This window comes from Poecilia reticulata, chromosome 16, assembly GCF_904066995.2.
Source record: "Poecilia reticulata chromosome 16, P_reticulata-male-v2, whole genome shotgun sequence".
Classification (NCBI taxonomy): domain Eukaryota; kingdom Metazoa; phylum Chordata; class Actinopteri; order Cyprinodontiformes; family Poeciliidae; genus Poecilia; species Poecilia reticulata.
The window spans coordinates 2,181,728-2,204,982 of record NC_088845.1 but is presented as its reverse complement, the minus strand read 5'-3'; the positions used below and the strand labels follow the sequence as shown (position 1 = coordinate 2,204,982).

General features: G+C 36.4%; 2 protein-coding genes across 2 annotated transcripts; both read right to left on the bottom strand.

Annotated features, from left to right (window-relative positions):
• Nucleotides 1-679: 679 nt before the first annotated feature.
• Nucleotides 680-4,643, bottom strand: LOC103477714 (uncharacterized). The gene is made up of 6 exons (XM_081616941.1): nt 4,119-4,643; nt 3,645-3,737; nt 2,950-3,144; nt 1,717-1,871; nt 1,553-1,644; nt 680-881 (listed from the first exon to the last, which is right to left on the bottom strand). The coding sequence occupies exons 1-6, from the start codon at nt 4,174-4,176 to the stop codon at nt 761-763; spliced, it is 714 nt and encodes a 237-aa protein (XP_081473067.1). The 5' UTR covers nt 4,177-4,643; the 3' UTR covers nt 680-760.
• Nucleotides 4,644-15,364: 10,721 nt separating this feature from the next.
• Nucleotides 15,365-21,673, bottom strand: LOC145555306 (uncharacterized). The gene is made up of 6 exons (XM_081616924.1): nt 21,525-21,673; nt 20,490-20,573; nt 17,865-18,242; nt 17,471-17,616; nt 17,280-17,377; nt 15,365-17,138 (listed from the first exon to the last, which is right to left on the bottom strand). Exons 1-6 carry the CDS (start codon nt 21,541-21,543, stop codon nt 16,943-16,945), a joined length of 921 nt encoding a protein of 306 aa, XP_081473050.1. The 5' UTR covers nt 21,544-21,673; the 3' UTR covers nt 15,365-16,942.
• Nucleotides 21,674-23,255: the final 1,582 nt, after the last annotated feature.

Below are 23,255 nucleotides of genomic sequence, written 5' to 3'. Positions count from 1 at the left end.
GACATTGTACCAGAGGCAGCTGGTCAGCAGGGGGCGCTGCAGCACCGCTCACTCAGACCAGGAGGGGAAACAAAACGTCACCTTCCCAAAATAATGAGACATTTTTCAAGAGGTGGTTTATATTTATATATATATATATATATATAATTTCTGCTAATTTAGATTCAAGTCAAAAATACTTTATTAATCCATATCAATAGCAGAACAGAAGAAACTTTTGTTATTGTTTGGAGTTCAAGGGAAAACGGACATTATTATTATCAAAAAGAAATGAACCATGAAAAATCACCATGGCAACACATAAAACATAAACCAAACGATGTTTATTACAGACTACAGAGAAAGATGAGCTTTATTTCTTATTAACTAAAGTCTTAAGCAGAAAACATTAAAGTATTGATCCAGTAAATCTGAAACTCTATTTGTTATCAATTACCTGGTTGATGGAAAATAAAAGCAATAAAAATAAAGAGTGAAAAGAAAACAGAACAAAAGGCAAAACTTTCAAAATGAAATTAATGTAAAACTGAAGATTGTTTCCATAAAATATTTACTATGTATAGAAAAGAAGATGTGATTTATCTCTGATTATTTTAGATTATTATTATCAGAATATATGATTGTAGAGATACTTTTTTAAAAATTAAAACATGGATCAAGATGAAAACTAACTCAGACATGAGGTAAAGTATTTCTGTATTTAAAATAAAGTTATATTTCTGCATGCAGGCATGATGTGAAACTTCTGCTGAGCTTCAGTCTAACAGCTGAAGCCGTTTCCAAACAGAGACGTTGGAGTGAAAAACGTCGCTGAGGATTTCCACCATGTTATCACCGTGGCGTATGGACCAGAGAACCAAACCACTCCGCTCATCCAGAACCTTTCAGACAGAAACCAGAGGCCGTTATCACAAAGACGGTCATTTATGTTTAACAGTTATATTATTTTAAAATTTAAATCTGAACTCGGACGTTGAATGAAGAGAGACAGAAACTTTTTGTTTTCATTAAATCAGATTAAACATTTCCTGTTTCAGATCAGAGCCCCAACATTATTCCACCATTTATTTGATCAGACCAACAACAGAACCTTAAAGCTGCAGTATGTAACTTTTATTTTTAAAAAATAGTTTTTTTACATATTTGTTAAAACTGTCCCAGTGTAATATAAGACAGATAATCAATGAAAAGATTGATCTTCTCCCCTCTCCGCTGCTCTTTCAGTCTGATGAAATCTGCCGCGCCTGATCAAAAGCAGCCAATCAGAACCAGAAGGAAGGTCTTAGCGCTGTCAATCAATCTCATGCACCTGCTGCTAAATGTGCTGACATACCTTCATAGGAAAATTGTTAATCTACCATCATTGTTGGCCATGCTAACTAGCTTTAGCATTCAGAACAGGCTATGCTAGCTGTAGCGTCTTTTTCTTGTCTATCAGCGGTGGCCCTAATACGTCATGTACATAATCCAGACTATAATCTGTTTTAAAGAACAAAACCTCTAATTATGAAACAGCCTCTATATTTATTTATGTTTTACAAACATTTCTCACCCAAGACTCTCATTTTGCCCATCGATCCAGAGCCAGTTGTTGTCGGTTTGGCCCAACAAGCAGAAATTCATCTCATGATTACTGGCAGGACTCTGGAAAATGAAAACATCCCATAAGTTTTCATTTTCAATGCCAGCCTGAAAAGCTGAGTCCTGGAAGCTCACCTGTTCTTTGACGTCATCAACGACCACCAGGTCTGCGGACGTGTTTTGACAGTACAGTCGGGCTCCTTTCCCAGGGTTCTGGCCTGAATGTTGGTCATAAAACTGGTCGCACTTTTCCAGTAAACTCGCCCAACTCTTCTGGCACGGCAGACACTCTGCAGCCACATTCACAACACGGGTTGGTTTTGACACATTTTCTTTACCATCAACACATCTTCTGTCGTTTTCTTCACTTTATGTTTTAAAACAACATTTAATTTCCCTTTGGGATCATTGAAGTATTTCTGAATTTTAATTTTAACAAGAACGTGGTAAACCATCGACCAATCACGTCACTTCTCTGGAGTTCTGTAACCTTCCACATTCTGGGTTGCCAGATTGGACAGTTTTCCACCCAGTTGAGCAGGTGTGACTGGAAACAAGTAGCTTTGGGTGGATTGTTAAAATTTGGGCTGCTTTTTTTCACAGCAAACTCCAGCAGCCGCCATTTCAGGATGTCGAGCAAGAAGAAAAAAAAAGGTAAAATAATGTTTTATTTGATAAACTGATAATAAAACATTAACAGGAATCCTTAATCAGGATATTGATCTGTGGTGTTTAGTTACTAAGACTCATACAAACTGCCTGTGACAGTTAGCTTAGCATACACCAACATTTTTTTGGCTGGAAGTTTATTGAAATACTTGATTATCACCTGCAAACTCCTTAATTAATCGTAATTTTATTAAACAAAAGGCATTTTATGGTAAAACATCTTTAGAATAACGGTTTTCAAAAACTTAAGTTTAGCATTCGCCATAACTGCATCTTGTTTGGTCAGCAGTTATAATGCTATTAATGTCTTATTTAGATTATAAATCCAGACGCATTCATCCAAATAGTCACATAAATCAATAATGAGCTAAGAAATTCTGATCAGAAAATGATGAAAAGCTGTTATGAGACATCTAAGTTCTTAAAAGCTCATGAATGTTTTGTTGTGTCTCTCTTGAAGAACATGAACAATTATTTTATGTTTAAATATTGATGTGAAACTTTTTATCTGAATTTTACATGAGCATCTCAGTAAATTACAATATTTTAATATATTAAACCAACTCAAGTCAAAAAATGAAACTTGCATTTAAATGATTCCCCTGCTTATTTTCATTATTTCCAATCCCACATACAGATCTTAAATGATTGGATTTGTCATTTATTTTAGCTAAATTTCCATTCTGGTGGAAAACTCACTTTTGTCTGGGCAGAACTGGTTCACTGGGAAGTTGTCGTGCATCAGGATGACCTGCAGCGCCCTCTTCAGGTCGTCCCGCTCCCCGATCAGCTGCTCCGTCACGTTTTCCAGAAGACTCTTTTTAATATTCAGACGCTTGTTCTCTCTCTTCAGACCGTCCAGCTTTTCCTTATGGCTCATCATGTCGACGCTGACTTTAACGAAATGGAAACAACATGAGACACCAGGGCCGGCCTCAAGGTGTCGGGGGCCCGGGGCAGAATTTGACTCAGGGCCCCCTCTACTGCCAGAGGCGGGTAGAGCAGCCAAAAAAAGAGCAGCACTGCTGGAACATTACTTAACTCAAGTTAAAGTAAAAATTAGCTGTCAAAGAAATCACTCTTAAAAAAATAAATAAATAATATTACGAGAATAAAATCATAATATTACAACTTTATTCTGGTAATATTATAGATTTATTCTAGTAATACTACGATAAAACTTTATTCTGGTAATTTTTTCTTACCAATAAAATTAAAAAACAAGTCAGTTTGATAAAGAATGATTCATAATAATAATTTGTTCATCTAACTATTGCTAATAAAAATGAGAACAGGGAAGTTAAAAAGCACAGATATTTAATGGATTCTCACAAAATGTTTAATAGGTTTGAAAGTGCTTGATTAAAACTCATAATGAAGAGAAACCGACTCACTCCAGGCGATGAAGGCGATGCTCGCCAGCAGCAGGACGGAAAGAATCCCCAACGACAGCAGCTGGAAGGAGCAGCTCGGTTTTTCCTTCTTCCCTGATTATAAGGAGAAAATTATCATTAATGTGTTTTTGGTTCCACTTAAACTTTAAACTCATTTTTCCACTAAAATCTCACATTTTATGGCTTCACTGACGGTTTCACTCAGTTGTAGTTTTATTTATACATTTTTTCAGGTCCTGATCGCAGGACACCAGATTTTTATGGAGGTATATTTGGTACAAAACTATTTGTTTTCTTTTGCATCAAATTATTTGATTAAACTCCACAGGATGAGCAGGATTTTCCCAAGTCGATCATGTTTGGAGGAAAACTCTAAAGAAAGTCCAGGGTATGGATGATGAAGAGTTTTGTGCTAAATAATTTATTAATCTTTCTTTAGTGAAGTTCAGATGAAGTGTTGTCATGGAGTCTTACCTTCTTCCAGCTCCTGTGGGTTTTCATAAATGGCTTCAGTGCTCTTGTTTTTATCCATGGCTGGAAAAACGCAGAGAAAAGGAGAAACTGCTGATTTAAAGAAGATTAAAAGATCCTGCAGAAACTCGGTGAAGATCGTTTCCTCTCTTCTTCAGCCTGAACTCACAGCTGGTCTGTTTGCTACCTGACTAGTTTGGTTTGAATTTGGTTATTAAAATACATCTGATGATTTGCATTAACCCCAAATAAATCAGTTAAATGGAAAAACATTAATATCATCTTCAGTCCTTATTTGTTTAAATGGAAGACTAGACTGTATTTATTCTGTATTTATGCATTTTCACCTTCATGTCCTGCTATTCTTCAGCTTTATCTGCATTATCTGTGCTTAGTTGGTGTATAAGATCATCTTTAAATAAATAACTGATAATAAACAGGAAGATAATAATCTTTGTTATCCAGAGTAACACTTTACGGCTTCATGCTCTCTAATTTATCAGTTTTTCTCCGATCAGATCCAGTTGGATCCACTTCCACTCAGAGAGACCAAACACACTGAAACACATGAGAGTTATTCATGCAGGCTGTAAACAAGATTCGTTTTGTTTTAGGTTGGATTTGTTGGTTAAATAAAGTATTTTGCATGAATCCAAATATAAAAAGGTTTGATATTAGATGTTTGTGAGCCAGTCAAATTAGTAGTGATGTTGCAGTAAGACCTGGCGACCTGTCCAGGTGACCCCGCCTCTCGCCCTGAACGTTAACTGGAGAGGCAGCAGCAGCTCCTGACCCCACAGAGGGGCAAGGCTGTAGAAAATGGATGGATGTTCCTGTAAGACTTCCTTTCTCCATGTCATTAAAAACTGAAAGTGTTTGTAGCTTCATCAGTAGATCAACATTAATAAGGATTTATGTTCTCTGGTTCTGCTTTAATGCTCCTAAATAACAGTAGAGACAAACACTGGCTGCGTTTCCTGTGTAAATGTGTGCAAACGTTTTTCAATGATGTCAGAAAAACACAGTTGCATTGTTTCCGTTCAATAAGAAACGGCGTTAAAATCACTTGTGAATAAGTTTGTTCACATGATAAATCATTAAAAAACATGCTGAGTCATCATCCTCCAACCACTTCCTGTCGTCTTCGTTGTGGTTTGTTTCAGCGGCGACATCTGGTGCAACAATGTGTTTCCATAAATTTATTTCAAAATGGCCAAATAAATCATCTCATCCCAGCACCAAACTTTTAGTCAAACAACAACTTTTTTATTTGGTGTTTTTCTTTTAAGTTAATTTATTTTAGAAATGTCAAATTGTGCAAATATGGCCAAAGGAAATGCAGCTAATGTTTCTTTTGCAAATCTGCTTATCATAAAACAAATTATGATGTTCGGCTTTTAATAATAATACAAATTCTTACATGTTTATCCAGTTTATTTGCATAATGACGCTTGTATTCATTCAAACTGAGCACAGAAGCAGAAGCTGCTGCTTCAGAAACGTGACGCATGTAAACATCTGGTTAATAATTCACAGGAAAAAAGTTTCCTCTTCCACTTAAATCCAAACAGACGACTTTTTGTTTGGAAACCAGGAAAACTGAAACTGAAAGTTGTTCACAGAGGATTTACATGGACTGGAAAACAAATTAAATACTAAAGTATCTGAGTTTATCAAAGGGATCATTTCCATTTACAAACTTTATAATTCAGTTTAATACACAAACAACAGATTCTTGTTGTTTCCAGTATTTCAGTGAGAAATAAAAGTTTCACTGCAGCTTTGCTGTGAAAATCCCTGATTGTGTCTTAAATCTTCACTTATTCATTAAATACTGCATATAAACACAGTAGGAAGAAAATATTTACTGACACTGTTTGTGTGAATAAGCCATAATTTAAACCACTACAATCACAAAATACAAATAGAAACAAGTTTGACTCAGAAACAACAGAATCTGGCTAATTAGACCAAATGAAACCTGAAACAAACATCTGAACGATGATATGTTGTAGAAAAGCTGTTTTCCATCCAGCATGAAAGGATGAAAAACTTTCCTGTTTTCCATTTAATCCTGTTAATGGATTAAAAGACCGTTTGAATGATTGCTGCCCGCTGATGGTTTTGCTCCAGCTTGCAGGAGTTTCTTGTTTCCACCTCTGTGTGATGCAAACATCTGTCTCTACATAAAAACCAGCAGAATTAAGCTTTGAGTTTATCTGTCCTCCAAACGAGAAACACAAACATCATTAAGATATAAAATAAAATCTCATGACATGTTTCATAAACCAAGTAACCAGACAAACAAGAAAACAAACATCACTTTTATTGAAGCTAAAATTAATATCTTCCTTCCAGTTTTACTGATTTGATAAACTTCTGTTGTTCCAGATATGCAGAAATGTGGTTTTATATTACTCTCATCTTATTTATTTTAATTACAATATTTAAAAAATAAGACTGCATTCCTCGTAACACTGAAAATGCAGTTTATTGGACATAAAGCTCCGTCAGACTCCATCCAGGCTGAGCTTCATTTCTTCCAGTCAGGAGCGTTTTGGTAAAAACTTTAAACCTAAATATGCCTGGATATCAGGTGGTTTTCCCACCTGATGGTCGGGTTCACTCGGTTTGATTGAGGACCATTATTGCAACATTTGACAAATTTTCAGCTGCTGCTGTTTCCCTCCTCGCCTGTGGTGGCGCTACACCAAGAACCACTGAAGAAAACGACACAAAAACCTCTGAAGAAATACTTAGCGCAACTGCCTTCTTCACGAAATGAAAACAAAAACGGAGTAGCATCAGATTTAGAGGATTTCTCTTAATCTTTTGTAAAAGACAACAATAAGTTCTCCAGGTGGCGCTAGACTCACACGATTGCTTTGGTTGTATTTGACCAGAAGGAAAAAATTTTCCTCTTCCACACTGAAGTCCTGCTTTTGGAGCGGATCTCCAGTCCGCTTGGCGTTCACATATTGATTCAAACACGTGACAGTTCACCGTGACTGGAGTTGGATATAAAACAGATGAGTTGGGTTAAAATAGATGAGTTGGGTTAAAACACATGAGTTGGGTTAAAACAGATGAGTTGGATATAGAACAGATGAGTTGGGTTAAAACAGATGAGTTGGGTTAAAACAGATGAGTTGGATTAAAACAGATGAGTTGGGTTAAAACAGATGAGTTGGGTTAAAATAGATGAGTTGGGTTAAAACAGATGAGTTGGGTTAAAATAGATGAGTTGGGTTAAAACAGATGAGTTGGGTTAAAATAGATGAGTTGGGTTAAAATAGATGAGTTGGGTTAAAACAGATGAGTTGGGTTAAAATAGATGAGTTGGGTTAAAATAGATGAGTTGGGTTAAAACAGATGAGTTGGGTTAAAATAGATGAGTTGGGTTAAAATAGATGAGTTGGGTTAAAACAGATGAGTTGGGTTAAAACAGATGAGTTGGATATAAAACAGATGAGTTGGGTTAAAACAGATGAGTTGGGTTAAAATAGATGAGTTGGGTTAAAATAGATGAGTTGGGTTAAAATAGATGAGTTGGGTTAAAATAGATGAGTTGGGTTAAAACAGATGAGTTGGGTTAAAACAGATGAGTTGGGTTAAAACAGATGAGTTGGATATAGAACAGATGAGTTGGGTTAAAACAGATGAGTTGGGTTAAAACAGATGAGTTGGGTTAAAATAGATGAGTTGGGTTAAAATAGATGAGTTGGGTTAAAACAGATGAGTTGGGTTAAAATAGATGAGTTGGGTTAAAACAGATGAGTTGGGTTAAAATAGATGAGTTGGGTTAAAATAGATGAGTTGGGTTAAAACAGATGAGTTGGGTTAAAACAGATGAGTTGGATATAGAACAGATGAGTTGGGTTAAAACAGATGAGTTGGGTTAAAACAGATGAGTTGGGTTAAAATAGATGAGTTGAGTTAAAACAGATGAGTTGGGTTAAAATAGATGAGTTGGATATAAAACAGATGAGTTGGGTTAAAACAGATGAGTTGGGTTAAAACAGATGAGTTGGATATAAAACAGATGAGTTGGGTTAAAACAGATGAGTTGGGTTAAAACAGATGAGTTGGGTTAAAATAGATGAGTTGAGTTAAAACAGATGAGTTGGGTTAAAATAGATGAGTTGGATATAAAACAGATGAGTTGGGTTAAAACAGATGAGTTGGGTTAAAACAGATGAGTTGGGTTAAAACAGATGAGTTGGATATAAAACAGATGAGTTGGATATAAAACAGATGAGTTGGGTTAAAACAGATGAGTTGAGTTAAAACAGATGAGTTGGATATAAAACAGATGAGTTGGATATAAAACAGATGAGTTGGGTTAAAACAGATGAGTTGGATATAAAACAGATGAGTTGGATATAAAACAGATGAGTTGGATATAAAACAGATGAGTTGGATATAAAACAGATGAGTTGGGTTAAAACAGATGAGTTGGGTTAAAACAGATGAGTTGGATATAAAACAGATGAGTTGGATTAAAACAGATGAGTTGGGTTAAAACAGATGAGTTGGGTTAAAACAGATGAGTTGGATTAAAACAGATGAGTTGGGTTAAAACAGATGAGTTGGGTTAAAACAGATGAGTTGGATATAAAACAGATGAGTTGGATTAAAACAGATGAGTTGGGTTAAAACAGATGAGTTGGGTTAAAACAGATGAGTTGGATTAAAACAGATGAGTTGGGTTAAAACAGATGAGTTGGGTTAAAACAGATGAGTTGGATTAAAACAGATGAGTTGGGTTAAAACAGATGAGTTGGATATAAAACAGATGAGTTGGATATAAAACAGATGAGTTGGGTTAAAACAGATGAGTTGAGTTAAAACAGATGAGTTGGGTTAAAACAGATGAGTTGGGTTAAAACAGACTAAACCGGGCTCGTGTGAATGCCTCCGTTTATGTTGTGTAAGTAAACACAACATAAACAGGAGCTAAAATTTAACTTATACTTCAAACAATTGATTGCTCACCTGGGTTACAATGCTACATTTAAAAAATAATTGAAGTTCTGTTGAATAGAAACTAATCAAGTAAATGAAGCCTGTTATTCTGTTGTGACTCATATCTCCAGTAGATGGCGCCTTTGCCCAACACGTCCTTTCCTTGGACCCACTTACCTTTTGGTTAGCGTGATCCAAAGGCTGTGCACAATACCGACACACATTTAATGTTACAACAATAATTTATTTATCAAATAAACCACATGGAAAACGATATTTATGAAATGTTGCATTGTTACCCACAGAACAACAGCTTGTCCATGAAACTATGAAGAAACAAAAATAAATAAACAGAACAGGCTTACCACCTTAAATGTTATTAAATTATCTGAACACGATGCCAGAGAAACTGTAGAGCCGTTAAGTTAAAATAAATTTCCTCTAACCTGTTGATGCAACGTCACTCATGATTCAACCACTTACATTGTAATACCTGCTTCAGCCACCAGAGGGAGACAATACACCTTCCTATCCTACGAGCCTCAATAATCATTTTGTCACTAAATAATGAATTTTACTCCATTTAAATGAAAGAATGGAGCTCCAACTTTAAAGAAGGAGTTAATTTGTCATGTAATCAAGCTAAGTTTGTCAGACTTAATGTATTTACATTTGTTTAACGTGACACCTTAATAAACTTCATATATTTACTTGGATAAACTTAACTTGAATACTTGTAATGTAAAAAAAAAAAAAAAAGTTGGATAAAATTTTTCAGTGTTACAATATATAATGAGAATCTTCACAAAAAATTGCACTAAAAAAGGGAAATTATTTTGAGAGTCTAGAGCAGTGTTTCTCAACCCTGGTCCTGATCATCAGGGTTTTCACCAGATAACCTGCTGAGCCCAGGGGCACCGAGGCGGGAAACTGGGGTTTTGTTTTAAAAGATGTTAAGTTGACAGGAAATGTAAAATATTACTGGGTAATTATGTAAGTGGAAGACAATGATGACACTTAAACCCACAACTATGGAGTCTTAAAAACAACAAATAAAAAGAATACAAAAAAATAAGTATAAATTATTTAGCCTCTCTGACTTGGGTTACGCGGGCTGCACAGTGGCGCAGTTGGTAGAGCTGTTGCCTTGCAGCAAGAAGGTTCTGGGTTCGATTCCCGGCCTGGGGTCTTTCTGCATGGAGTCTCCATGTTCTCCCTGTGCATGGTGGGTTTTCTCCGGGTACTCCGGTTTCCTCCCACAGTCCAAAAAAACATGACTGTCAGGTTAATTGGCCTCTCCAAATTGCCCCTAGGTGTGAGTGTGTGTGCATGGTTGTGTGTCCTGTGCAGTGGTGGAGAAAGTACTCAAAAAATTTACTTAAGTAAAAGTACAAATACACAGTCAAAAATGTACTTAAGTAAAAGTCAAAGTACCACATTAACATTTTACTTAAGTAAAAGTAAAAAAGTCCTGGCTTTTAAAAATACTTAAGTATTAAAAGTAAAAGTACTCGCTGAATGCATTACCTAATCGCTAATATCATTAAGTGTACTGATCGTATTTAATTTTAATACATCAGAAATGTGCCATTTTAATGTACACTTCCACAGATTAAACGTGTTCGTATTGTGTTTATTCTCTGTAACAGTTTAGACTTAGATATGTGATTCTATGAATCATAATTTCAGGGATGGAAACATTTTGTCTCCTGTCCTAACATCAGCTCGATCAGCTAGCATGAACTTCATTAGTCACATTTATTTAGAAAGAAATCTAACTGAAAGTGGATGTAAAGAAGGTGCGGGCGGGGTGGAGGACATGCAACCAAGGAGCCATGTAGCAGAGTTGTAGTCAAGACAACCGAACCCGAGACCAAGACCAGCGCCCCGCGCTAAATGACACAATAACATTAAGTTTACCTATCAAAATTGGTTCTCAGATTGATCTGAAAGATTCACATTCCCATAAAAACACCTAGATATTAAATACTTAGAGCTGAAATATATTTAACCAGTATCAATTAAAACTCACTTCATTCTGTTTTGCTTTCATCGCTGTGCTACAATCCGCAGATGTCTCCTGCTATTCCTAGAAAAATAACGCCCTGGGCGGTTGCCCATATTGCATATGTCAGAAACCACAACTGAAACATTGCAATTAACGGTAAATAACGTTCAACTATGAACACTGTCCAACGGCGCAACAAGTAACTAAGCAGAATGAGCACCATGACTGTTTTCATCCTCCCTCCCACTGCAATGTTTACCACCATGACAGGAGACGAAATCAATCAATGAGCAATGAGCATGCTCTGTGTTCATACCTTCAACTTTTACTTATTCAGCGATTAAATTAATGTATATATATATATATATATATATATATATATATATATATATATATATATATATATATATATATATATATATTCTCCACCACTTTGGAGAATAAATGGTGGAGAATCTCCAGTCAGACAAGATGGTAATGGAGAACCAACCGGACATTGTGGTGGTGGATAAAGAACAGAGGAAAGCCGTTGTGGTGGATGTAGCAATACCAAGTGATCACAACATCAGGAAAAAGGAGCATGAGAAATTGGAGAAATACCAGGGCCTCAGGGAGGAACTGGAAAAGACCTGGAAGGTGAAGACCACAGTGGTGCCTGTGGTCATCGGGGCCCTCGGGGCAGTCACCCCCAAACTGGAGCAGTGGCTCAAACAGATCCCAGGAACAACATCAGACATCTCAATCCAGAAATGTGCAGTTCTAGGCACAGCCAAGATACTGGAGGAGAACCCTCAAGCTCCCAGGCCTCTGGTAGAGGACCCGAGCTCAGAGGATGAAACAGACCACCCGCGGATGAGAAGGGTGAGAAGGGAATTTATATATATATATATATATATATATATATATATATATATATATATATATATATATATATATATATATATTAGCTACCGCAGTGTACACAAGAACAAAGAACGGCTCTCAGTGAGGCTTCAGTCCTTAGGACTTAGTAAAGATCCGTCCAGAAGAATCGCATCGTTCCTGAATGTCATATCACTATATTGCAGACTTTGGTCACAGCGTTGTCCCATATATGCGACACCTCAGTCAAAACCTCCACACAATAATTCAGCGCATGAGTGACAACTTTTTTTCATCAGATGCAACATGTGTCTCAGTACAGCTGGCTTTGCTAGCACAGATCTTACCTTTCTTTAAGCTTTCCTTCCAAGTGACGCTAAAAGTTGGACGAAGTCCCCACCGTCTGTGAAAGCGAAGCGCTGCTGATTTTACATGTCGCCATATCAATTTATGCAGCGCTATTATATTATAGACAAACATCTCCTCCCGCTCAGAGGAAACCACTGCGCATGTCTGGAGCTCCGAGTGCGAGTAAAGGTGGAGCCGATGGGTGACAACAGACACTTAAGTCACGTTATTGCTCGGATTTTACGGCGCCACCTTAAGACCCTGAACTTCACATTTTAACGGAAGAAAAGAGCAACGAGACTTGGATGTAACGAGTAACGCGACACTTTTGTAGAAATGTAGTGAAGTAGAAAGTACAGATACTTACTGTAAAATGTAGTGGAGTAAAAGTAGAAAGTATCCATTATTAAATCTACTTAAGTAAAGTACAGATACACGAAAACTGTACTTAAGTACAGTAACGAAGTACTTGTACTTCTTCCCACCACTGGTCCTGTGTGTCTCTGTGTTGCCCTGCGACAGACTGGCGACCTGTCCAGGCCCGAAACGTTGGCTGGAGATAGGCACCAGCACCTCCCGACCCCACTGAGGGAAAAAGGGTGCAAGAAAATGGATGGATGGATGGACTAGGGTTACTTGAGTAGCAACATTCCAACAGATCCATGTTTTCACCTCTCACCCATTTCCATCTTGTTCCAGTAGCCCATTTTTCATCAGGGTGCTCTGGTTCCCCAGCATCTGACGCAGACCTTGTTCGGCCGGGCGACGTCTGAGCCGGCATGTCGTGCTCATCAATGTCTCTCATGGTATGAGGTAGGCTATATAGCTCCAGGGGTCTTGCCTAAAGACCCACACTGACAGCTCAATGTCACTGTTGTATCTTTGCTATCCAGTCAGCTTATTATATACATACATTTTGTTGTATCCAATGGTGGGAAGTAACGAAGTACAAGTACTTCGTTACTGTACTTAAGTACAATTTTCGTGTATCTGTACTTTACTTAAGTAGATTTAATAATGGGTACTTTCTACTTTTACTCCACTACATTTTACAGTAAGTATCTGTACTTTCTACTTCACTACATTTCTACAAAAGTGTCGCGTTCTCGTTACATCCAAGTCGCATTGCGCCTTTTTCGTTTTGTTTGGGTTTTTTCCCGTTAAAATGTGACGTTAATTTTACAGACCCACGTTAAGTAAGGAACTTAACGTGGGTCTGTAAAATCCAAGCAATAACGTGACGTACGTGTGTCTGTTGTTACCCATCTATGGTTGCCACCCGTCCCTTAAAATACAGAATCTTCCCATATTTGGCTGTTAAATGTTGCGTCCCGTATTGAACCGATATGGGACGCGATTTGTTCCGTATTCTATAAATGTCTGATAGACACGCCTATCACACACATATCAACACTAAGTGTAACAATAATGACCAAAATAAAACACAGGAAATATTAAGGTCAGCTAAATTCTCGTGGCGGGAGCAAAACGACCCCCAGAAAGCTATGGACCGATGCTGTTGCCTAGAGACGGACACTACGCAGCCGCGGTGAGGTGCTATCAACCCGTGTCCTTTTAAACCATCCTTGACCCGATTCTCCACCATCCTTAGAAGCAAAACCTCTCGTAAAGATACAGACGTGAGAAGGAAGACGCAATCCCAGGCTGAATAATGTTGGTGAGGATGAACACAGGCAATTAAAAGAAAATGTGTCCATTGTGGCGAAGTGTGATACCAGACAGAACAGATCAGGAGAGGAACACAGCAGACTATATAGTCTAAATACCATATATATTAGACTATATGGTAACTTTTTGCTATGATTAAGTTTCTTATTGTGCTTTTATTAGACTATATTGGTTTGATTATTTGATTATTTAATGTATAATATCAGTCAAAATAATACAAATGATCAATTGAAGAACAAATCATACATTAGCTTAACAGTAAATACATAAATGCTTCCTACTTGAAAAGGTTTTTTAGTGCTTTCTGTATGTTTTATTTTGAAATGTTTACATATTTTATGAATTGGCTTTTTGGCTCACTTATTATATCAAATAATGAAATATTGCTGGGTTTTTTTTGTTTCATTCTTTTTCAAGTGTTGCCATGAAAAAACACAGACTAACCTGGCCGCTGTGGTAAATATGGTCTAGAACCAGCCTCCAAACCTAACTCCTTATTTATATAAATATTTTGGTAATACTCTATAAAATATCATAATGTTCACATAACGTTTATACTTTTAGTTGTCTGAGGACACATTTTGAATATTAAATTACTCAGTGGTTTACCAAATACTTTTTACACTTGCTTAATTAAACATATTTAAAGTATACTACTCTGATTGGAGTACAATTTTGAGGTACTCTAACCGACTTCTATGCATGAATGATTGCTTATGGATCACTTTTTAAAAACAAAAAACACTGCCATAAAATATTGTCAATCACTGCAGCGGACATCCCACCCCATGAGAGTCGATCGACGCGCTCCGTGGTGGGCGTCCCTTATTTTGATTTCTGAAAGGTGGCAACCTTAAACCCATCGCCTCCCCTTTACTCGCACATGGAGCTCCAGACATGCGCAGTGGTTTCCTCTGAGCGGTAGAAGATTTCTGTCTAATCGTCAGTTATATAATAGCGCTAGATAAATATGGCAACATGTAAAATCAGCAGCGCTTCGCTTTCACAGACGGTGGGAACTTCGTCCAACTTTTAGCTTCACTTTGAAAGGAAGCTTAAAAACTTAAGCTTTGTGGACGTGATGCTAGCAAAGCTAGCTGTACAGAGACACATGTTGCATCTGCAATGAAAAAAAGTTGCCACTCATGTTCTGGAGTTGTTGACTGAGGTGTCTCATATATGGGACAACGCTGGTACCAAAGTGCAATATAGTGATATGACACTCAGGAACCTTCTGGACGGATCTTTACTAAGTCCTATAGGTCTGAAGCCTCACTGAGTTTTCTGATCTGGACCCCGACTGGAGGAGTGAACCATCACTGATCCAATGCAGACGTGTGAAGCTGACACCCATAAATGAAGAGGCTGAGACACGACATCAGCATTTCACTTTATTGGCAGCTAAACTATATTATCATGAAGCTCAAACAGCAGAAAAATATAAACTATCAACTTATTACAGTCATGCAGAGACAGGAAAGAAACAAAAACATTTCATTAATAATCAAAGACCCCATTAAATCCAATTCTTCAGATTTTAAACATAAAGGTAAAAGTTAAACACAGAAACGTTTGATTAAAGTACTAAATAAAATAAATATTACATAAAGACAGAAAAATATCCTTTATTATAACACAGATGAAATTCTGGTCCAACTTTAGCAAAGGGACAACTAGAATAAAGAATTAATCATGAATATTTTTCCATTATAAATTGACCTGATGCAATAAATCAATAAATTGAATGGTAAATAAAAATGAGCTCAATAAGTTCCAACTGCAGGATTTATTGTTTTTCTCTTTTCTTTCTCTCTTTCTACCAAAAACAGGATGACAGACGTTTCATTCTGCTGCTTTTTGGACGTCACTGTCCATTTTATTTATTGTTTCAGTTGTTTTTTTATATATATATTTCAAATGTCTTCCAGTTTAAGGTTTATTGATCTATCAGCGGATGTATTTGCAGAAGTTTGCCAACACCATGTTTGGTTTTGGTTTTGCAATCCAGGCCAAAGATTTTATTGTTTAAGAATAAAACAAAGATTATTGTTACAAAACCCACAAACATGAAAACAATGTTTCTAACTGTAACTATAATTATAACAACAAATCAAGTCAACGCAATGAAATCAAACTTTCATTGAAGAAATTAACTTTTAGGGTAAACTGAAAGTTTCAAACAAATATATGTTTTAATTTTCAGATAATCTTAAATTAAATCCTTCATCTGGTGAGTTTCTTCATCTTTAATGACACTTTGATTGTTTTAGTAAATTGATCAAATATATTGATATTTACTAAACCAAACAGAATTATAGTAAAGAACAGCCGATCTTTGAGGTGGAAGATTTTTAACCACAAACTTCAATAATGTCTTAAATATTAATTTATAATATCAGTAAATAAAATCAACCAAAAATAATCAAACTGTAATGAAGCATATTTACAATATGGAAAAAGTATAAAAACTTAGATCAGATTAAAATGAATGAAATTAATATTTGTAGTAATTTTGAGTTCTTGCAGATATTTTGTTAAAGTATGTGTGTGTGTGTGTGTGTGTGTGTGCGTGTGTGTGTGTGTGTGTGTGTGTGTGTGTGTGTGTGTGCGTGTGTGTGTGTGGGGGGGTGTGTGTGCGTGTGTGTGTGCGTGTGTGCGTGTATGCGTGTGTGTGTGTGTGTGTGTGTGTGTGTGTGTGTGTGTGTGTGTGCGCGTGCGTGTGTGTGTGTGTGTGTGTGTGTGCGTGTGTGTGTGTGTGTGTGTGTGTGTGTGTGTGTGTGTGTGCGTGTGTGTGTGTGTGTGTGAGAAAAATATCAGCTGTACTGAATAAATCGTAAAAGGCAACAAAAGTAAAGACTAAAGATTCATGTTAAAGATAAAACAGAAAAATCTGATTTGTCTCTAATCTGTTGATCTGGAAAAACTGCAGCAGAAAAAGGAGAAAATATCCAAAGAGTTAATTAAGAGACACTTTAAAGGCTTTCTGCTCACAGAGGGGGGGGTTTATGTCATAAGATGGTACTGTGCCCCAGCTCGCTGTGAGATTCCCTGTTTGATCCATGAATGCATATGAATCATTAGAGCGCGGGTAGTACAACTGGTACCAGTTGTACGGGTAGTACGAGTTGTAGTCGTAGTACCAGCTCCAGAACCTTTAAATAAGAAACACAAACATCAGAAAATGTAAAATCAAATACAGTCTCTTTTGACTGAACTATTTAAAGACGTGACAGATGCAAAAACAACTAATAAATAATTTTACTTTATTGTTTTTTCTGTATTAAATCTCTTACCTTAGTGTGTCATTACGACCATCAATCCAAACCCAGTTGCTCCCAACTTTCCGTAGCCCCAACCAGGCCCGTGTATTTATGTGGTTTTGAATGAATGTCTGTTAATTACAACACTGAAAATTATCAAGACAATAGAGTTTTATCCCATACTGAAACTTTGAATTTGTAACATGATTGGTCTCAGAGCTCACCTGTTCCTGCAGATTATCAACAACAACCAGATCAGCAGATGAGATCTGACATAACTGACGACTTTGTTCCCAGGTCAAATAAATATTAATGAAAAAGTAGCACGATTCACTGAAGAAGGTCCAACCTATTTTACACAGCAGACACTCTGGAGACAGAGAATAACAAAAATGTATTAATTTAAACTAAAAAGAACATTTTCTCTTTGTATCGTTGCTCCTCTGATAGATTTTATGTTTCAGGTTTTCTTGTCTGATTGCTGATATAATTAGAATTTTTAAACTAAATATTATTTTATATTCAGTTTGACCTTTCTTTGTCCATAAACATGTAGAACATTTAAAGACATGTCTCAACATCTCAAAGAGACAAAAGGTCCCAGAGTTAGATGATCACCTTTGTCGTTGCAGTTCTCATTGAACAGGAATCTGCTGAATTTTTGGATTAACTGGATTGTCTGGTTCAGGTTCTCAGTTCCTTTCTGTGATTTTTCATTCAGGTTTTCTACTGTTTTGCTGAGTTTCTCAGTTTCGTTCTGTGATTTTTCATTCAGGTTTTCCACTTTTTTGCTGAGTTTCTCAATTTCGTTCTGTGATTTTTCATTCAGGTTTTCCACTTTTTTGCTGAGTTTCTCAGTTTCGTTCTGTGATTTTTCATTTAGGTTCTTCAGATGTTCATTCTCATTCTTCAGATGTTCAGTCTGATTCTTCAGATGTTCATTATCATTCTTCAGATCAGCCACATCTTCATCATGTTGGTTCATTTTCCAACCGCCTGTAAATGAGAGGAAACAGATTATTCAGAAAAAGTACAAGGAGCTTCACTGTTCATAACTTGGATTATTTGTATAATCTTCTGACAGTCATTTTCTAACATGTTTGAACATATTGATCTTCTACAGGACGTGTTATCATCTAAACGTTGGAATGACAAAAAGCAAAGTGTGGATTAGAGTCATGTTACTTGAATCAAGTCATTAATGATTCATCTTTATAAATTCACAAATGATTCAGGAACTGACTTGGACTTTTGCCTAATGTACGGGAGGCCAGAGCTGCCATAAGCCTAATGTACGGGAGGCCAGAGCTGCCATAAGCCTAATGTACGGGAGGCCAGAGCTGCCATAAGCCTAATGTATGGGAGGTGTTGAGAAAAATTATTATTTTGAGTGTTTAACACAGTTTAAACCTTTTAGAACGAATTTCTTAAGTTTGAACAGGTTTGTGTGAGTGATTTAAAACCCGAAGTATTTAAAGTACAAAGGAGAATAGAGAATCTGCAGGAGAATTTCGGCTCAGACCCCTGGAGTCTTATCATTAAAGACAGGAGGTCATAAATTAACATATGCAGGAAGGTGGAGGACAGTATCACTTGAATTACTCTGAGAAAGGGAACTTTGGTCGGTTCACGTAACCAGGATGAGAAGTCTTCCAGAACTAACATCTGACATGGTGCAAAAACTGAATATAACATAAAATGTTTTAAATCACTAACATTTAATTTGTAAGACATTTTTCTTAGTTATTAATAACATGTTTTGACTAAAAATTCTATTATCTTGTTTTAGAATTAATTTAGTTAATGATGAATGTATTTGAAATTGTATTATTTCTGACTATATTAGAATCACATGAAAATGTTTTGTTTAGTATTAGAAAATACTTAGGTTTATGGTGAATGAATGTCTTAATTCTTATTTGTTTCTAATTCCTAATTAGAAACAGTAATTGTACTTCATTATTTTCTGTTGATATTATCTATTGCTTTTGGTTTGATATCAGAACTAAACTTTGGAGATGCTGAGTGCAGAGGAACAAATTGGGTTTTTGGAGAACTTTTCATTGAATTAAAATACAGTATTAAAGGTTTGTTCCTGGCAGAGCAGAAGAGAAACCAGAATTTCACAGCTACCTGTGAGGTTCCTGCATCTGTTTCTCTTTGCCCAGATGGCTGTAGAGCCACAGGAGGCCAGATACTGTTAAGAAAATAAATTTAAAATAAGTTAGTTTTAGAATTTATCATGACTTGATTGGAATACCATAATTATAGTTTTAAAATTTATAACATATTCTGACCTATTGATATATTTTACTGTAGTTAAAGCAGATTGTTTGCCAAGATCTTCTGATCTGCTCTTTGTCTGTTGGGAAACAATCAGTAGGAAGTTCTAGCTTTTCACACTGATCTGTGAAAAGCCATAAACCACTATGAATTCAGAGAATCTGCTTCTACCTTATTTAACAAAAGGTGTTTGATCTTGCGACCAAACTGCGGGACTTTTTCTAAAATTTAAAAGGGCCAGAGATGCCTTCCAATTGGTCAAGTAGAGATACGCCTTATTTGAATACATTAAAGAGGAAAACACACCTACAGGTATAAAAGTTTGTGCACAAGGGAAACAATTCAGAAAAAAAGCTGATTTATTTTACTTCTGCACCAGCTCTTTCTCCAAGGACGTCCTTGATATTTCTTTGTCTTCTTGTCTCAGGTAACAATGTTTGTATCTGTCTTTCTTCAGTTTCCTGTACGATCTTATATTTTCTTCTGATTGGATTAAATTCTGTAATTCTGTGACGTCAACACGCATTGTTGTGTTTTTGTCCCCACACGTGGTCACGCGAGAAAACCCGGGATCAAAAGGAAGTATCAGAGCCAGAGTTTTGCTAAATTTACCAGTAATATAAAAATTCTTCCTTAACAGAGGCCAGAGCTGCCATCAGCCTAATGTACGGGAGGCCAGAGCTGCCATCAGCCTAATGTACGGGAGGCCAGAGCTGCCATCAGCCTAATGTACGGGAGGCCAGAGCTGCCATCAGCCTAATGTACGGGAGGCCAGAGCTGCCATCAGCCTAATGTACGGGAGGCCAGAGCTGCCATAAGCCTAATGTATGGGAGGCCAGAGCTGCCAGAGGTTGGTGGACATTGTGTTGGATGTTAAAGACAGAGAGCAACTGGGTTTTTATCCCTGAAGTCATAAACTAAGTGATGAAAGTTTTTGTTCAGAGGACAAATAGGACTCACCCCAAGAGATGACCCCAATGCAGCCAAACATCATCAGGACACAAAGCGCCCCAAAACACACCAGAACCACATGGACTTTGGTACCTGAGAAGAATAAAACAAGACATCAATAATTCAACTGCTGCTGCTACAACAGGTTAGACACATAATAATAATTTATCTTCAATCTAAGAAAATATATTAAAAAAACATGCAAATAAAATACATTGAAAGTAAAAGCAATTAAATAATAATACAATAAATAAAAAAATAATAGAAGAAACATTTAAGCATAAAGTGCAGTAAATATTGAAAACATGTCATATTTTTTAAATAAATTAATTTACTGGGGTTTAATCAAAACAACAGAATTTTCTGAATTTAATAGTTTTCCATTGCAATCAAGTAATTTATCATCAATTTTTAATTTTTATATAGAATCCAGTCCAAGCATTACATTTTTGTCTTTTTAGACTTGAAAACATATTTAGATATAAAATTCTAATAAATAAATAGATAGATACACTACAACACTTTTATAGATATAAAAGTGTTTCTTTTTTTGGTGACTTTTTGGTGAAATCAATTTTGTTATTGTCTTAATAATTTGACGTGAGTTAAGTTGGCAGAGTTTCTACTTTGGACCAGAGTTACATTAAAGTTCTGAGGTCAAAAATCTCACATTTAATTCATTTATAATTGTGAAATCAGTCAGGAAGTTGACATTCCAACACTTTTATTCTGAAAGTCTGATGACAGGAAGCTACTTAAAGTTTTAAACATCTATTTGTTTTTCAACCTTTAATATTAACAGCACATTAATTTACATTAAAAAGCTAAACGTGGCTAAGAGGATAAAGATAAATAAATGGTGTTTATCACGTTGAGTGCAGCCCAACATGCTTCAGTTTTAAATAGACACTTTAATTCAGACTTTAGACTTTCTGTCTAAATAGTAACATAACAATACTGTGTGATAATCTGATTCCTGAAACAAATATTAAATTATTTTCCAACAGAAAATCCAGACTGAAACGTTTCTGAGGTTTTTCTTACCCAGGATGTTGATATTCATCACTGACGGCTGAAATCGCTCAGAGAAAATCAGAAACTGCAGCCGATGATTCAAGATGAAGATCGTCTCCTCTTCCTCCTCAGGAACCAAGACTGACCTCACAGGAAACAGTTTCTGTGTTTTATCTCTGACAAACAGGAACTTCAGAACAACTATTCTGACTTTAATTTGGTTATTGATGAACTAATGATTTGCATCAGACCATAAGAAAATAAGGCTGGAGGAAAAACATTAGCATCAAATGTTTGATCTTCAGTCTTTATCTGATTAAATGGGAAGAATAATTAGCATGTTTGTTATTTTAAGTCCTATTGTTTTTGGATTTTGCATGTAAACAAATAAACATCATGTTGTGTTGAGGGAAGAATCCACTGGAAAACATACAAACAAAACATTAAATAATTAATAAACAACAAACTACATGCTGACAATATGTGTTGGGAATGTCAGACAGAGGAGGGAACATGTGTTTTTGGACTTTTCTCTGGTTTCACCTTTTGGATTAAAATCTTGGCTCGGCTCGGAGATCCATTGGACTCCAGAACTATTTGGATCTCAAATGCTAAACACCTCAGAAGGCGTCTTTACGGTTGGTGGTCTGGTGACGGCATGAAGGATCATCTGAAGACAGTGGAGGACCACAAAGTGTCCTGAGATAAATGACTGGATTAACTCAATGCTTCCTATGAAGCTCAGCAACAGGAAGGGGAACCGGGACCCGGGCCGCTTTGGACCCACTGAGAAGAATTACGGCCTCCGTGAGAAACGTCAGGATGAAGCTTCTTGGATTTCCTGGACAACAACGATTTAGAGAGCCAGAGGTAAATGAAAACCGTTGAGAGTTCTACAACCGTCTGAAAGACCTTTACCTGAAATGGATACAGCCTCAGAAAAGAAGAAAGGATGAGATTGGGGAGATTCTCATCCTGGAACAGTTCTGCAGTCCTCCATCACCAGAGCTGAGAGTATGGGTCAAAAAGAGCTGAGAGTATGGGTCAAAAAGAGCTGAGAGTATGGGTCAAAAAGAGGAGCCCAGCATCGGCACAAGAAGCAGCAGAACTTGTTGAAAACTTGCTGGCTGCAAAACAAGAACCAAAAACCTTCTGATACAACCTTCAACAGAAGTCCAGCTTAAAGGAAGTCTAGTTAAGGTTTAAATGTATTGTAAAGTCCAATTTCAAGTTTAGTTTTTTTTAAATAAGTGGCTTTCACATCTTTTTCAGACCAGTAGCTATAGTTGGTGCTTAAGCTCAGTCTTTAAGGTAAACCTGTTCTAAATGTATTGGTTTAAAATATTGTGTAACATATTATGTGACATTGGGGGGGGGTTTGGAAATAATTTATCAATGTCTCATCATGAACTGATCCAATTAATAAATATCAGTTATTTATCTAATACCTTTTTGTTAAATTGTGTTTGTGACATTTTTACTAAATTTCTCCCTCAGTTTAAAAACTCTGGTTCTTCTTCATTAAATTTTCTCCCAGTTTGTTTCTGTTTTCAGATCCAGAAACTTTTCTGTAAATCTTTCAACTTCAGACCAGAAGCAACAGAACAAAAAGACAAAAGGAGTAAAAGATGTTACAGGATCTGGTTGATGCTTTGTTTGGAAAAATGTTCCCAATTATATCTCTAAGGACAGCAGCAAACAGGCCTGTTTCTGGTTGTCATAGAAACCACCAACAGGGAAATGACAGACTGACCCAAAACT

What these genes read in the sequence shown, in the direction of transcription:
- LOC103477714 (XM_081616941.1), bottom strand. Translation starts at nt 4,176, where the DNA reads ATGGATAAAAACAAGAGCACTGAAGCCATTTATGAAAACCCACAGGAG. An exon ending in CCAGTTCTGCCCAGACAAAA is followed by an intron (nt 1,872 to 2,949) that starts GTGAGTTTTCCA and finishes ATGTGGCTGCAG; the next exon opens with AGTGTCTGCCGTGCCAGAAG. An exon ending in GGGCAAAATGAGAGTCTTGG is followed by an intron (nt 882 to 1,552) that starts GTGAGAAATGTT and finishes TCTGTCTGAAAG; the next exon opens with GTTCTGGATGAGCGGAGTGG.
- LOC145555306 (XM_081616924.1), bottom strand. An exon ending in CATTGGGGTCATCTCTTGGG is followed by an intron (nt 18,243 to 20,489) that starts GTGAGTCCTATT and finishes TCTCATTTACAG; the next exon opens with GCGGTTGGAAAATGAACCAA. An exon ending in TTGATAATCTGCAGGAACAG is followed by an intron (nt 17,378 to 17,470) that starts GTGAGCTCTGAG and finishes TGTAATTAACAG; the next exon opens with ACATTCATTCAAAACCACAT.